A 16,204-nucleotide genomic window follows, 5' to 3' on the forward strand; every position below is an offset into this window, starting at 1 on the left:
ATAGGGTAATACTGGGTACAAACAGGAATAGCTACTTGACACCTTTCATATTTGCATCCCTTTTCTTCCTCTTGCTTTATAGCTCTAGATTAGACTCTCAAGTCCCACACTGAAGAAGAGTGGAGTGGATATCTTTATTTCACTCTTGATTTTAGAAGAAATGTTTTCAGTTTTCTCACTCAGTCAAATGTTATCTCTAGCTACAGCTATGGCGTACAGCCAAATACACTGAGGTATGTCTTTCTATTCCTAGTTTCTTTGTGGCTCTTATCTTGAAGGGACGTTAAACTTGGTCCAGGGCTGAGGAAAGTCTAGCACAGTACATCAATCTGTAAGATTATGCACATACATTCCTGACCCCAGAGAAATGTAGGCATGCACCACATACACTTCCAAAGACAGACACATGTATAGGTATAGACCACATGTGGACACATGTACTGAATGGCTGGCTATCGGTGGACTTGACAATATAGGACAGGCCAAGTGAGAGCAATCAACAGGGTCCTGGAGATTTATTTGTCCTGAGTAAGTGGGCAGCTCCCGTGACTGCCCTTTCAGCGGGTGCTAACCTAAGAACTTGTTTCTGCTTGGGGTGTTTTAAAGTTTGGTTTCCAACAAGACAGCACTTGCAAGGCTCCCGATGCTTTAGAAACTTGCCAGCCACTGGTTATTTTATTATCATTTAAACTGCCACTTATTTATTCTTAACTAACCTGTTTTCACCTGTCAAGATGTAAAATGTAGTATGTTCAGTGGTCAGTGATCTGGGTTCCCAAACAGGGATGCAACTGGGCAGCAGGTGATTCTCTTTGAATACATATATCTCCCTTTACCTAGGACCCTAACAAGATCATTCCTCTCTTACCACTACAAGAAGTCCACACGAGCAAGAAAGTTTTGAGAGGACCAGAGGCTTTGGCCAATTGATCACTGACTCGGGGTCATGGTTTCTCTCAGGAGATGTCGTTAATCCTATGAGTCATTATAAGAAGTTCAAAGCTGCCTTAGAAGAAAAAGAACTTTTGGCAGTTTGGGGGAATGGTATAAACCCGGGGCATAGAACAAGTCACCTCTACTGGTAAGCAAGAGATGAGTGTCAGACATCTGATCACTTCGTACCTTCTCTTCTGCCTCTGCTACCTTGGGAACACAGGGAAGGCATTGAAGAGATAAGGCCAGGCTTGCTGGTATCCTCAGTGCAAAGGGCTCTCCACTTTCCCCATTTTTGAAGGATGACATCAGAATATCTGGCCTGGGCACTTCAGGATCTCACTGGGGTAACTATAAGAGATAATAACAAGGCTCCTTCCTCACAGGGAGATGAGGAGAAGAAAGATGTCCTTCAGGGCACAACAGAGCTGTGACACCTTCCTCAGGGTCCTGAAACATCTGGACCAGCTCTGCCAACAAGGGATGACAATAACAAGGAAGGGACTCCCACATTCCCTAGTGCAGGCAGATCTTTATGAGATGAGGTGATCAGAAAGTTTGTAACACACGTGTGTGCACATGCACTACACACATAAGCACACTATGCAAGTTAAGAGGCCTCTGCATCAAAGGCTATGGTCAGCCTGAACAGACAACCCTCAGAGTGGAGAAAGATCTAAATGTTAAGAAGGCTTCTACCAATGAACAATAAAACCTAACAGCTTCAATTAAAATGGGCAAAAGATGTGATCAGGTATTTTTCCACAAAAGACACAGTGAGCTCAACACATATATGAACAGCTGATCAGCTTTGCTTGGCACCAGAGAAACGGAAGTCAAAACCTTGTGAGATGCACCTTTGCTCCCCGTAGGAATCTGCTATCACTGCTCCTCCCCAATCAGATGCTATGGATATATGATAAGGCTATGGAGAAATCAGGGATCCCTTACCCCCACCACTGCTGGTAAAACTGCTGTGAAAAATAGGTTGGCAGTTCCTTAAAACCTTGAAAATAGAATTACCGTATGATCTGGCAATTCCTCTTATGGGTACACACCCGAGAACTGAAAGTGGGGATGGAACAGGTGTCTGTAAACTCACACTCACAGCGGCCAGAAGATGGAGGCAAACACGGACAAGCAAGCATGCAGCCCAAGCACGTCATGGAGTCTGACTCAGCCCCAAGAAGAGGTTCTGGCAGCTGCTGGAACACGGATGACCCTGTAGACACTATGCCAGGTGAAGCAGCCAGTAACAGACTTGCATGGCTCCATTTATGAGGCCCTAAAGTTGTCAAGCTCCTAGAGACAGGGAGGCTATTAGCAGGCCTGGGATGGGGGTGATATCAATACTCAGAAGAGTCTAAGTTTGGGAAGACAAAGTTCTGTAGGCAGCAATGGCCACATCATCATGTAAATATGCTTAATGCCACTGAGCTGTGCAAAAAGAAAAAGTACTCAAATGGTGTAATCCACATGTACTTTTACAATCAAAAACAATTGTTAAACAAATTTGCCATTGTACCAGCTGCCTGCAGTGACACTTGTGCCTCATGACCACTTCCAAGAGGTTCCAGACACTCATGTAGCTTCGGTAATGAGAAGGATCATTATTCCAGGTGCTTGGAGAGCACATCAAGCTACCTAGATGATTCCACACAGAGTCCATGATGAGTCTGAAAGTAGTTCACCTGGAGTCATGACTGACAGAAGAAATGTTAAGTGTATGATGCACACCCTGTTTCACACAGATTGGTGGGACCCTGAGATCTTGATGTTCTGGTATCTTTAGTTCCAACATGATATATCTGAGATGATCATGATCTTGGCTGACCATTTCCACAAGCTCCTGCTACAAAATTCAAGAGAATCTTGCTCAGTAAGCTGAAGCCCAGTGTTTTTGCTCTCCTACTTCAGTCCATGAAATTTCCACCCAGCAGTCGCTCGTTGAGGTCTGTTGAGTACTTGAGGCCCCAGTGCACAGGGTTCCATCACCGGTTTTGAGGTCTAGACTCAGAAATTTTCCAAGACTATCCTTGAGGCAGGGATCCAGAGTTCTCTAGGAGGGCTATGAGACTGGAATACAGCAGTCTTTGGACCTAGTCTAGAATTCCAGAATCATCCAGTTAGCAGGTTATAAAGCAATCTCTTCTTACCCAGGTATAAAGACCTTGGTGGCACACCTTAAAATCCTAGTACCTGGAGGCAGAGGCAAGAGGACCTCCAGCTCCAGGCTAGCTTGGGCTGAAAGTGAGGCTAGGTCTTCAACTTCTGTCTGGTTTTGTTGTTGTTTTGGTTTTTCATTTAAGTGGAAGTCTCCAGAAACCTTACTCTTTCTTCATGGTTCTATTTTTGCTTTAGAAGTTAAGGAAGCATGGTATGGTGTGCTTCTGTTTTGTCCTTGTATTACACTGTTTGCAAACATGAAACTGAAAATGTTCCAATAAAAATTGTATTCCAGAAAACAAAAATAGTTGGTAAAAATGCTGAAGGCAGAGTCGCTCACCTTAACACAGCCCATGAAACCTTCCCAGGGGGGACTGGCCCTGCCCAGCTGTGTTCTCCAGGAGTAGGGTGGCCTGGTTTTGTTTGTAATAGCTGGTGTGTAGAAGAGCAGGATAACCTGCAGAGCCTCATCTTTGGACCTCACCTGCCTATGGGGCACTACGTCACTTATGCTGCCCTAGTTTTCTTTCTGTTGCTGTAATAAAACATTTTGACAAAAAGCAACTTGGGGGAGGGGCTGGAGAGATGGCTCAGAGGTTAAGAGCACTGACTGCTCTTCCAGAGGTCCTGAGTTCAATTCCCAGCAACCACATGGTGGCTCACAACCATCTACAATTCAATCTGGTGCCTTCTTCTGGAAGAACACTGTATGTGTAATAAATAAATAAATCTTTAAAAAAAAAAAAGCAACTTGGGTAGGAAAGAGTTCATTTGGCTTACCGGTCTAGGTCATAAGCAATCACTGAGGGAGGTTACGGCAGGAGCTTGAAGCAAAAACCATGGAAGAACACTGCTTAATGGCTTGATCTGATAATGATCTTATTATGTAGCCCAAGACTATCCACAGTGGGTTGGGCCCTCCTGTATCAATTAGCAATTAAGAAAATACTCACGGGCCAATATGATCAAAGAAAATCTTCAGCTGAGGGTGCTTTTCCCCAGGTGACCTCTAGGTTTGTGTCAAGGCAGGACAGATACAGAGTACTCTGTAGCCCTCCTTTACCTGTGGGTTCTGGGCCAGATGGAGCTCTGCCTACAGAGAACTTGGTAACACAGGGTCTGGAGACTCCCTCATCCCTGGGAGAGGCTTAAACTTAGGTTCCCTGCCCATGGAATGGGCCAACAGTACATGTTCCTCCTGTGGACCAAGCTCTGATAAAACTAGAGAAAGGAGGCGTGGGGTGGGGGGAGGGGGGCGTGCACTTGGCTTTGTGGCTCCTGAATCCTTTGAGGAGGACTGTGGCATACTGTGGCTCTTCTACCTTCCCCTGCTCCCACCCAGTGAAATGTGGGAAAGATGAAGGCCATTAGTGGTTAGTTGGGTGCTGTTTCAACAGAAGACTTAGTGGTTAGCTGGGTGTTGCTTCAACAGAGGACTTCCAAGGATTTTCACTAACTACTGAAATGCCTTTGTCATAGCCCTAAGAACCCTGAATGAGGAAAAGGGCATCAAAGTCACAGAGAGTGAGTAGACATCCTGTCTCCAGGGTTAGAGGCTGAGCTGAGATAATGAGGCCCCACACCTGTCAGTGGTGGTGACAGGTTGCCAAGTTGAGGCTGTACTTTTCTTTGAGATGATCACCAAAAACGGCCACAACATAACCTCAGATACACAGCAGCAGCCTGTGCCAGTGTAGCCTGAACCCACTTAAGGCCCATCAGATACAGACATGGAAACTAAGGAAGGATCCAAACGATCCAAGTATGTTTTCTCTGTGCCACCTCCTGACGCAGAAGGGCAGAAGCAGGGCTCACACGCAGCAAGGGTCTGCAGAAAGGAACCACAGCTAAGGGCACTCAAATATGAGGTGACACTTATCTCTCAGAGAGCCGCAGCCTAGTAAAGCAGAAGGGAAGTGAGAGCATCTGGCCTCTGGAAGGGGAACATCCTCCACAGGATCTAGGACAACACGTGGTTCGCAGGGCCCCACCTGCTGAGGCCCCAGGACAATATTCAGAGCCCACAGACAAACAACCTTCTCTAAGTAGGCTCAGGTTTCTTTTTTCCAGACAGTCTTTCTTTAACCTGTCCTCATCCCTTAGCTCTGTAACTTGTCGTGTCTGTCTTAGTCAAGGGTTGAGGTCGCAAGGGGTTGTGTGACAGTGCTGAGGACAGAATCCAAGGCCGTACACATGGCTGGCAAATGCCCTGCCTAAGCTACATCCTCATTGTAGGGTTGATGTTTTGTTTCGGTTTGTTTGTTTTTGTTTTGTTTTCTTTTTAAGACATGCTGTGACAGAAGAACTATGTTGGATGGCCCTACTCCATCATAATCCCTTAATACATGGGCCCCACAGCTGGATAGAGAAATGCCCAACAGACACCTGACCCCTCCCTTCTGCAGCTCTTGGCTGCTCTGAGCCTCATATTACAGTGGGACATACAGAGTGTGAGCTCTGTAGGCTCAAACACACAGACAAGAGGGATACTATGGGCCAGTCCAGGAGTCAGTCACCCAGGTGATTCACTAGATACACTAAACATCGGGCAACATAATAAGTCTCCACCAATTTAAAAGGCCTCCACTTAGCATCTCTGCTGTGGGATGTGACAGCATACAGTCTGGTTCAGCACCTTCCAGAAGTTTCCAGGAGTCAGCCTGAGCATGTGAGTACAAAAGCTATAAGGCCCTGAAGCCTCTGTTCACTAATACTTAGCAGCTTACGACAAACATCGTTCCCCTAAAATAGTGCTCTGCATGTATCTTTTCTTTGGCCATCAGAGAAAAAGAATCTCATGCTGGTATCTGGAAATTATCAGGAAGCAAAAAATGAGCTACCATTTTCAACTTTTATTTGCCAAAACATCCCAACTTATTTTCTGGCTAGTGTACCACACCTGGGAACCTCTATCCAACACAACAAACATAACAATCTTATGGCATTCAAATTGTCTATAATATGACCATATGTTAACAATCCTAGGAATAGCCAAAAAGCTACTATCCCTTCTAGCAACTTCTAGAAACTAAAAATTTTAAACTATTTATAATAGTATCATAATACAAAATACTTAAGAGACGAATTGAGTGTATGATGCATAAATGAAAACTACCAATTCTAATAATTAAAGACATCCAACCAAATTCTATTAATTGGCCTCTTAATCAATGCCATCTAAGAATCCCAGATTTTGTGGAAATCAATTCTAAATTTAAGATAGTTTAAAAAGAAGCTAAAATATCTCTACAAAAGTAGAAAAAAACCCACTTATACAATTCAATGAAAACTTACTGTAAAGCTGTACCAGACACTGAAGTAAGGACAGATGTGCACAGCAGATCTTCAAGTGGATCCACATGCACATAACCAACTAATTTTTAACAGAGGTGCCCCAGTGAAGCAAAGAAGAGATCCAAGTGCTTGGACCGGACATCCACATGGAACAAGATGCACCTCAGCACTTGTCTCAAACCATGTATCATACAATGGATAACAAGACTCAACATAAGAGTTGGCACACGTCTTTAATCCCAGCACTCGGGAGGCAGAGGCAGACGGATCTCTGTGAGTTTGAGACCAGCCTGGTCTATGGAGGGAGTTCCAGGACAGGCTCCAAAACAATACAGAGAAACCCTGTCTTGAAAAACAAAAACAAAAAAGAGTTGTTGTAATTTAAGAAAAACAGCATGAGAGAGAAAGATGCCATGTGACAGGGTTCAAGCAGAGAGTTTTTTTTTTTTAATTAGGGAAAGGGATCATAAAAAGGGGAAAGGGGAGTGGGGAGACTGGCCTCTGGGGACAGGAGCAGCAGGAGAAAGGAAAGAGGGACAGAGAGAGACAGAGACAGAGAGACAGACAGAAGGAGAGAGGGATGGGGGGTGGGCAGGGCCCTTTTAAAAGGGAAAATAATGAATATGCATAGGTGATGCTCTTAGTGACTGCAGCTAAACCCTAAGGACAGGCCAGTACGTATGCCTGAATACTAACAAGAGTCCTAACTAAAATTTCTAGAAGAAAATATGCAATAAAATGTTTGCAAGTTGGGCACTGTGTTTCAAAGTAGAATATAAACTCACAAACTGAAAGCGATTTCATCAGAATTAAAAATGCTAGCCTTTGAAAATTAAGAAAAACGAAGTGTAGACCTTTATTTTTACAGGCCCTAATACTAGGTACTCTCTCCACATACTCCTCTGACAGTTAATATGTCCCATCCCCTGCCCCACGTTCTACAGTGTGGCAATTTCCAATAATGGCCAGAAGAATTGCCAAGGGAGATCAACAGTGAAGAGGTTGTACAACAAAGGCCACAGGCCCGTGAAGTAGCTATGGTCCAAGTCATCAGATGCTGAGGTGGTACACACTCCCACAGCACAGGCCACACTCAGTCAGAAAAGATAGCATAGATGCTATCAGGCCACCCACAAGCAGTTTTAAATGTTAGACAAATTGACAGTGGCTTGAAGGCAGTGGCGTGGTACCTGTGAATGCTAGTCACCTGAGCTGAGGAGTCTCTCCCAAAGGTTTGGGAAGCACCTGGTTTCCAGAGGGTCCTTTTCACCACACTCAGATACAGAGAAACCCCTCTCAAAGGTTGTGGATGGCAAACATCGTCATGCAGCCATGTTTTAGTGCTCTGTGGATACCTTGTGTCCCATGGTGGCATTATATGTATGAACACCATGTCAATATGCTCAGGTCCAAGGACAGGGGCATTTACCACTGAGGTCAACATAAGCAAAGGAAAGTATTTCCAAAGAACTGGTTTTGTCCGGCTGACATGGGTGGCTTAGTTCAGATTTTTAAACTTAAGCTTGTCCATTCACTTATATTGACAAGACCAGATTGCCATATTTCGTGGCTTACAAACAAACAAACAAACAAAAAGTCTCAAAATTTATGGAACTAATGATGGATGAAAAGGTTCTGACAGTTGAAATTAGAAACGAGAGGGTCTGGATTACCTGTGGAAGATATGTTCTACTGGATCAGGTGCTGCCCTAGTGTGGGTAGGGCCTGTGGTGGGGACAGGACCCCAGTCATACCCTAAAGCTGACACAGAGCTATTTGCTTTAATCCCAATTTGGGGCTCATAAACTACATTCCAGGGGTCAGGTAGGCAGCCCCCATTACTTGAAGGCTGGCCATCACCACTAGTTTCTTGCCTAGTAAACAGTTGGTGTCAGTTTTTGGCCACAAGCTAACTAATTGGTCCCTGGCATTTCTCTCTAGGACAGTGGTCTCAGAACACATGAAAGTGCAGCTCTGGTCTCCACCTGTAAATATACAGATTCCTGAGGGCCTTGGTGCTATCTCGCCTTATCCGACCCTATGCAAATACTAGGGATTATATCTCTGTCCCCAAGACAGGTGAGAAAGAGGAAATAAACATCTCAGTACAGAGAACCATTTCAGACCACACATTACTGCAAGGGCGGATCACACACAGTCCTGCATCAGGGCTGCTGCTTCCCACGTACATCTTAAAGTGCCACTTTTGTTTCTTATTTTATCAGTATCCTCCACACACATCCAAGAACAAAGATGCTTCCTAGAACAGGAGAATGTATTTCACTGTCAGTGTAAGAATCAAACCGTCAGCCTTTGTGGAAAGCAGTAAGGGAGGAGTTCTTCAAAAGCACTCAGAATTGCCATCTCACCCAGCAATACCATTCCCGTGCTATAATCCCAGAACTGAACCGAGACTCAGAGAATGCATACCAGCCACTCACAGCAGTGTTACTCCCCATCACCAAAAGGCAAAGAAGACCTGCTGTCTACCAAAACACAGAGAGAATACACATGATGGACTGTTTGGCAGCTTTAAAATGAAATAAGGCTCTGTGCTTTCTACAGTGCGGATAAACTCTGAAAACACTGTGTTTAGTGAAATAAGACAAGTTTAAAATTTCAAAGAAAAGAGTTTCTTACGGAAATGGGATTTATTTATTGTTGCCAAGCAACTTCTACTAAGTTACAGACAATCCTATTGTGCCCCTAATAGCCAGTGACCACATCAGAGGCACAAGGACCAAAGGGCAGACCAGAAATGCTGAGCTGCCAGCTTCGTAGAGAGCCTCAGCCAACACATGAGCAGCATACCCTCAGCCACCCACTCTATAAGCTGACAGAGGTAGAAATGCTAAGATAATTTTATTTGAAATGCAGAAGGTAGAGAGTTAGCAAACATACAGCAGAGAAAGCAGTTAGTCCTAAAGAACCTCACAGAACTAACTCTAGGGAGAACAGTTCCTGGAGGAAAACTTGGGGAGCAGGTAAGAAATAAGGAGGAAACCATGCAGGTGTGTTTAGGCTCAAACTGCAGAAAGGTCATGCGTAGGGACTTTAGAATATCCCACAAGGCCTAGGCTGAGGAGAGGTGTCTCGGGATTGATGTTGGAGCCCAAGTCAGTAAAGTGCAGCTGAGAGGATTTAGGCCTATACTACCTGCTCACATGAGGCTAGGTAACGGTGGTCTTGAAGACACAACTGCACTGATGCTCAAGAAGCTGAGTCAAGGACAGTAGAACAGTCATAAGGCACTCAGCGTAAGGCCCCACAGACTTGCAAGGAAGCAGGTCTAACCCAGCTCAAGAAATTACATTTGGGTATTGCATTGAGTGAAAAATGAACAGGCAGAGTGAAGAGTGTGGTAAGAGACAGGAAGGGGGTTAAAAAAAAAAAAGGGAAGCCATACATAGGAAGGGGACAGGTAAGAATTCTGGAAAAGTGTGAACAGGCAGGAGCATAGCAAGAAAGAAGGGTGTGAACAGCCAGGAGGGGCATGGGCAGTTAAGAGAAAAGGCTATGGACAGGTTAGAGGGATTTTAATCAGGCAAAGGGAGTATAATAAACTAGGAGGAATGAGGGGTATAGACAGGTAAAATGAGGGCCATAGACATGGAGAAAATAAGGGAGACAGGTAAGAGGGAAAGGAGTAGAAAGTCAGGAGAGAAATGGGAAGGGTGAAGGCTGTGAGGGCATCACACAGGTTAGACTACGGAGTACAGGGAACAGGAAACAGGGAGGAGAGCTTTGGTGGCACTGATGGCCGCACCAATGATTCCTCCCTTTCCTGTTTGCTTTTGTTACCTCCTTCATGCAAGGCTACCTTCCCTTTATGGGAAATCAGACAATCCGTTTTCTTAAACTGTTGCTTCGGAGTTCACAGGCAAGACCTCACTTTCTCTGACTCTGTTCCAAAGTCCTAGTCTGAAGTTTGCTCTTAGGTTTTTGCCATCAACAGTAAAACACTTGGTCAAACACATTTTATGGTTTAAAAAAAAACCTTAAAACACTCAATTAAGTGAAACAAAGTAAGCCATCATGTCCTAGGTAAAGTCTATTTTTCTGTTGTAACACAAAGAACATAAGGAGGGTAGGTGCCACCCAGTTGGAATGAATGCCTGTCTGTCTTTTCCTCTTTGCTTCATGTCCATGGTCCTCATTCTACCTGTTCACAAGAGTCTCAGTTATTGCTGGGTGAGCAAGAGGCCTTAGTGGCCTCTCATGGCTACAGACAATAGGGTCCCGGGTCACCAGAACCTACAGCATGGGGACCACATAGCAAGAAAGAAGGGTGTGAACAGCTAGGAGGGGCATGGACAGTTCAGAGAAAAGGCTGTAATTTTCCTCTATTAATTTTGTTAAAGATCTTCAACTGAATGGATTACTGTATGGTCAGCCATGAAAAGAACTAGGCCTATTGGTGAAACCCTCACATTTACAAACAATAAAACTGAGTTCTAGGTAGCTCTTTAGGGTGTCTATTAGAACTGAAGACTCAGGTTCTGCCAGCAAAGACAAAAAATAGAGAAACAGACATTGTACCAGGCATGTTAGAACCCCAGAAAGAGAAGGGTACAGGGCATATTCACAGTAACTTTACACATATTGAAGCATATGGATCCTTAAGAAAAAAGTAGACCTTTCTCCAATGATTATATATAAAATGAAAGCATATGAGGCCTGGGCATGGTGTCATGCCTCAGTAGCATACAATGTGCTGACGAGGCCTGGGGCCATCTATAACACGGCCTTGTTTTCTGTACATCTGTATATTTAGTATTTCCCAACTTTAGAAAACAATTTTTAGAGAAAGCACGCTCTGTAAACAGGAGATAAAAGGATTTACCCAGTTGGCCCTCCAGCACCTCTAACACATTACATTTATCCCAGTAACTAACAGTTCTGCCCCTGGCGCTTATGCTGGATTTGGGAACCCATTCCCCATGATGGGTTGCCTCGTCCAATCTTGATACTGGAGGGGGGGCACTTAGTCCTGCCTTTACTTGATGTGCCATGCTTTGCTGACTCCCATAGGAGGCCTGCCCCTTTCTGAATGGAGATGGAGGAGGAATGGATGCAGGAGGGGTATAAGGGAGGTGGGGAGAGGGAACAAGAGAAGGGAGGGGGAGACTGTGGTGGGAATGTAAAATGAATGAAAAAAAATTAAAAAAAGAGTTTATAAGAGCAGGTACTATGGGAGCAGTAAGGGCTATATAAGAAACCCAAACACATGGCAGATAGTCAGACCCTTCCCTTCTCTTTTATTAAGATTGACTCTGAACCTAGAGGGATGTCACTGAATGAGGAAGGGATAAGCAGGGGTCCCTAGCAGCCACCACGTATGCCACACTGATACACTGAGTGCACACTGGTTCTGCTGGTATGGCATTACCTTACAGCTCTCAGGGGCAGTTGCATGAGGCAGTCAGTTTTGCGAACACTCAAAAATTCACTTAAAGCACATCTTCCTATTCACAGCATTCAATCCTGTGACAGCAACATGAAGCCAGGGCTCTGTGGCAGATGCTGGGCCTTGACTGCCTCTACACAAGGTGACAACACAATCTCTGCCTGCCTGGGGGGATAGACAGGGAACCCCACAGAGGAAAACCACAATCATTGACTCCATGATGCCCACAAATCCTACTTAACAGAACTGGTGAGACCTAAGTCAGTGGCTACTAGGTGAAACTATGTCTGGTCTCATACTAGCATACCAATATTACAGCCATCGTCTATCTGCTTCTATATCTGCTCTTCATGCACAGTCACAGCCACCCTTTGTCCACTGTATTTAATTCTGGGGCCACTGTGGCTTCTAACTCTATGCATAGCTACCTGGGACATGTTAAAGACACACTGCAGAGACTAAAATGCTTTCTTTGGATTCCAAGCAACAGTACCTGGGATACTGTCCTACATTGACTGACCCATCAAAGCTCAAAACAACATGGGTATGTTCCAGCTAGACACTGTCTAATAGTGTGTAGATAACTAAAGATACAAAGACTATACCATGGCAGAATGTGTCAAGAAGTTGGACATAGTCCCAGGGGACTAAAACCTGAAACAGTTGAGCCTATAAGTGGTCAAACACCCAGTGGTTGTCACCTGTGTCAACAGCTGATCAGATGTCAACTGGTTGATCCAACGAGTGTATCGCTCTGTAGAGTCTGGAGGGTCTCTCCTTACTTGGCATCCTATGATCTGTGGAAAACAACAACAAATAGATTTTAAGGTTTTATAAGTAAGTGTGATACCCATAAATTGGGGGCTGATTTAAGAAAAAAAAATCCCTGGCATCAAGAGGAAGAGAGAACAGAATGACAATCCCATATGGGACAGTCCCAAGAAGTGTCTTAATAGTGAACACACTCAATCTCATAAAACATTCCCTTAGAATATGACTCCATCGTTTTAGACATGGCTCAGGGAAGTACCAATCTACAATCCCACCGTCAGAGAGTCTCGGAATCAGGTAGGACCCTAAGAGAGATATGCATGGTACCCCAGATAAGGGGAGAGGCCTGGCGCTAGTGAGATTTCCAGAGATCTACAAGGATGACATGAACTGGTAAACTAAGCAATAGTGGAGAGACTACCTTAAATGCCCATCCCTGATGATGAGTTTGATGACTTCCTTATATGCCATCCTAGAGCCTTCATCTAGTGACTGATGGAAGCAGAGACAGACACCCACAGCTAAACACTGAACTGAACTCCTGGAACTCAGCGACAGAGAGGGAGGAATGGTGAGCAAAGGGGTCAAGACCCGGCTGGTGAAACCCACAGAGACAGCTGACCTGAACAAGGGGGAACTCTTGGACCCCCGCCTGATGGCTGGGAGACCAGCATGAGACTGATCCAGAACCCCAGAATGTGGGTGTCATCGAGGAGTCCTGGACAATCTATGGGGCCTTGGGTGGTAGATTGGTGTTTGTCCCAGGCATACAAATGGACTCTGGGTGCCCCTCCCACAATGAGGGATGCTCTCTCAGCCTGATCTCTTGGGGAAGGACCTGGGCCCTGCCCTGGATGAAATGGCAGACTCTGGTGATTCCCCACAGAGGGTCCCTCCCCAAACCTATAATGATTCCCTCTATTATGGTACCTCTCATCTTGTTTTCCTCTATTCTTCCACCGACTTAATCTTGCTCCCCCATGTCCTCCTCTCCCCTCCTCCTCTCCCCCTTTCCTCTTCCCGGCTCCCCTCCACCCTAGCTCTGTCACACGCTATTTTTTTTTAAATTAAAACAATATGGGTTAATTAAAATATAAGGGCTAGTTAGTAACAAACCTGAGTTATTGGCTTAGCATTTATAATTAATAGTAAGTCTCTGTGTAGTTATTTGGGAACTGGATGGCAGGAAAGAAAAGTCCACCTAAGGGGAAGCTCCTACCTCATAGGTTAAATGAGGGTCAATTGTAGTTGTAGGGGAAGCTCCTGTCTCATTCAGTAGGTAAGAGTTCAAAGATAGGGATTTGAAAGGATAGGAAATGCTTTGAAACTACTTCCTAATGAGAAAGCTTACCCTGTAGAGACAGACCCTGGAAGAGGAAGGCTCATCTACACTAATGTTCTTGTGCCTATTTCTAATATTGAGCATGATATTTGGAGCCTACTGGATACTACTGACACTGACAACAGATGACATTCACTTCCTATATACAAGGATTCCAAAAAGAACTATCAGCCAGCTAGTACTGAGGCCACTCACCACCATGCTTGACTGTAGTGGGCCACACAGGTGAGATGATGTCACTTTCCTGCCTTCACCCTTGGCATCCCTGACACCCAGTGTTTACCACCACTCTTTCCTTCATGCCTCTGCTCAGGAATCCAGTGGGAAGGCACTGGGGATCCTGTTGAGCCAGCATGAGGCTTTCCACACTATCCTACCAGTTTAAGCTGCAAAGGTTCAGGAGACGGATGATAGGAATTAAAAATAATAATAATAATAATAATAATAAATTACATTTAGAGCTGCTAATAATGCCTAAAACATAAAACCCAACAATTCTGCAGTGATTGAACAATGGAACACATTATAACAGCTGCCATCAGGGGTCTTCCCTTCCTATGTAAGTGGTTTTCTTGTAAATGGCCTAAAAAGAAGTAACAACTGGGTAGGATCATATTGCCAACATTCATTTCATTCCTTCTGAACAAACTAAGCATAATAATCAACATAGCCACCAACCAGCAACTACAGATTAGGACTTTGTAAGCCATGATTTCAAACCCAGAATCACAGTCACTTCTTCTTCTCAGGCTAATTTTATGTTACAGAGCCAATGGTCTGGACATACTGAGTCAGGGAGAGAAAGAACAGATGTACGTCACCAGACTCTCAGGTTGGGAGGAAAATGCGCAACAAGGTTCTCTACTTAATGAGAGACAGAGTATCTAAGAATTCAATGAGGCTGAGCAAGAAAAGTCATAATCCGGAACTTAAAGCAACATTGAAAAAAATGAAGTCAAGGCTGATTTAACTATGAGAAAAAGTCACAGTTTTATTTTTAAATTGCTGAACATCTCTAAATATCACGGTTCATTTCAATGAATGGTACAAAAACTGCGGAATTATGTTCATTAATGCAGCCAGTCTGCTTAGTTTTAGTATTGGGTAGAAATGAAAGAGTTTAAGACATTTGAACAGAATACAGCTTTCTAAAACATCAATACTTGTTACAAAATTCTTTACAAGTTTCCAGTGTATACAGTATCAAAATAATTGGAAACTCTCATTTCTGAGTAAAACACATGGCATCTTACATGAAAACCTGATCCACAGGCACCTGCTTTCTGCTGGGGCAGAGACAGGCTTGTGTGCCTCCCTTTCAGAGGGGTGTGATTGTTGGGACAGGTAAAGCACTGAGGGACATGTCTCACAGAGTCAGAGGCAGCAAGCAGGCCCAGTTCAGGGCAGTGTAATTCTGATGCTGCACTTGTCCTTCATTCTCCGACTTCCACGACCACCATTATCTCACTGTCAGCCACTGGGCAGGAACTTCTACAAATCCTAGCCTTTAAGTAACCTTCATATACACAGCACAGAAACCCACGTTGGATGGGACTTGTTCCCAACAAACATACCACACCAGAAAACAGTCTGTTTTTCCATATGATAAGGAGCCTGCCAACATCTTTGGAGGCTGGGGTAGCAAACCCTGAACTGTTGGGTGAGACCTAGTGATTCCACCCTAGGGAGCTGAAGGACACCACTGCGTGGTGTAAATGGAGTTCCCATAGGCTCCATGACAGCACACACCGTCAGACACTGCTGGACATCTTCCGACATCTTTCCCAGTTAGAAAGGGGAGAAATGAAATATTCTATTCCTTTGAACTTTAAAAAAGCAACTTCTAGAGTCTGTGGTCACTGAACACTATGATTTGTGGTTCCTTTGCTGTCTCACAACCCTTTCAGGACATAATGAATGTTATAGATCTTCATTTTCCTCACAAAAACATACCTCACAGAAGTGCTGCAGACACACCCTGGAGTCCTGAGTCCCTCAGAACCTTTTGTAATCACATGAAGGTAGCTACATTGGTCCCCTCTGCTCCTAGGAAGGCAGTGAACATATTCTGTATTTCCATCTATTCTCACACTAACACACACTACTGCCTACATGGGCAGAGTAGCTTGTGTCCCTGCCCTAAAACTATACTATTCTGAGATTTCCCATGGCAAATCTCAGCATCTACCTTCTATGCAGAGAGAAGTGGTTGTATGGTTGGAAGCAGCCTCGAGGGTTGGTTAGGTAGGATGGGCTTGGAAAGACAGAATGAGGCAGGCTGTCTGAGTAAT

At 44.5% G+C, this 16,204-nt stretch overlaps 1 protein-coding gene across 8 annotated transcripts in view; it reads right to left on the reverse strand.

Annotated features, from left to right (window-relative positions):
* Window positions 1–16,204, reverse strand: part of B3gntl1 (UDP-GlcNAc:betaGal beta-1,3-N-acetylglucosaminyltransferase like 1) — a 64,019-nt gene that overhangs the window by 19,226 nt on the left and 28,589 nt on the right. For all 8 annotated transcript variants that reach the window (XR_005878579.1, XM_013113338.3, XM_005069772.4 and 5 more), the window contains one exon: window positions 12,502–12,597. Coding sequence is in view for 7 of the 8 variants with exons in the window: in XM_013113338.3 (XP_012968792.1) it covers window positions 12,502–12,597 (96 nt within the window). In the remaining variant the exon portion in view is untranslated. The remainder of the gene's footprint in view (window positions 1–12,501; window positions 12,598–16,204) is intronic.

This window comes from Mesocricetus auratus, unplaced genomic scaffold (assembly GCF_017639785.1).
Source record: "Mesocricetus auratus isolate SY011 unplaced genomic scaffold, BCM_Maur_2.0 Super-Scaffold_100007, whole genome shotgun sequence".
Lineage (NCBI taxonomy): Eukaryota > Metazoa > Chordata > Mammalia > Rodentia > Cricetidae > Mesocricetus > Mesocricetus auratus.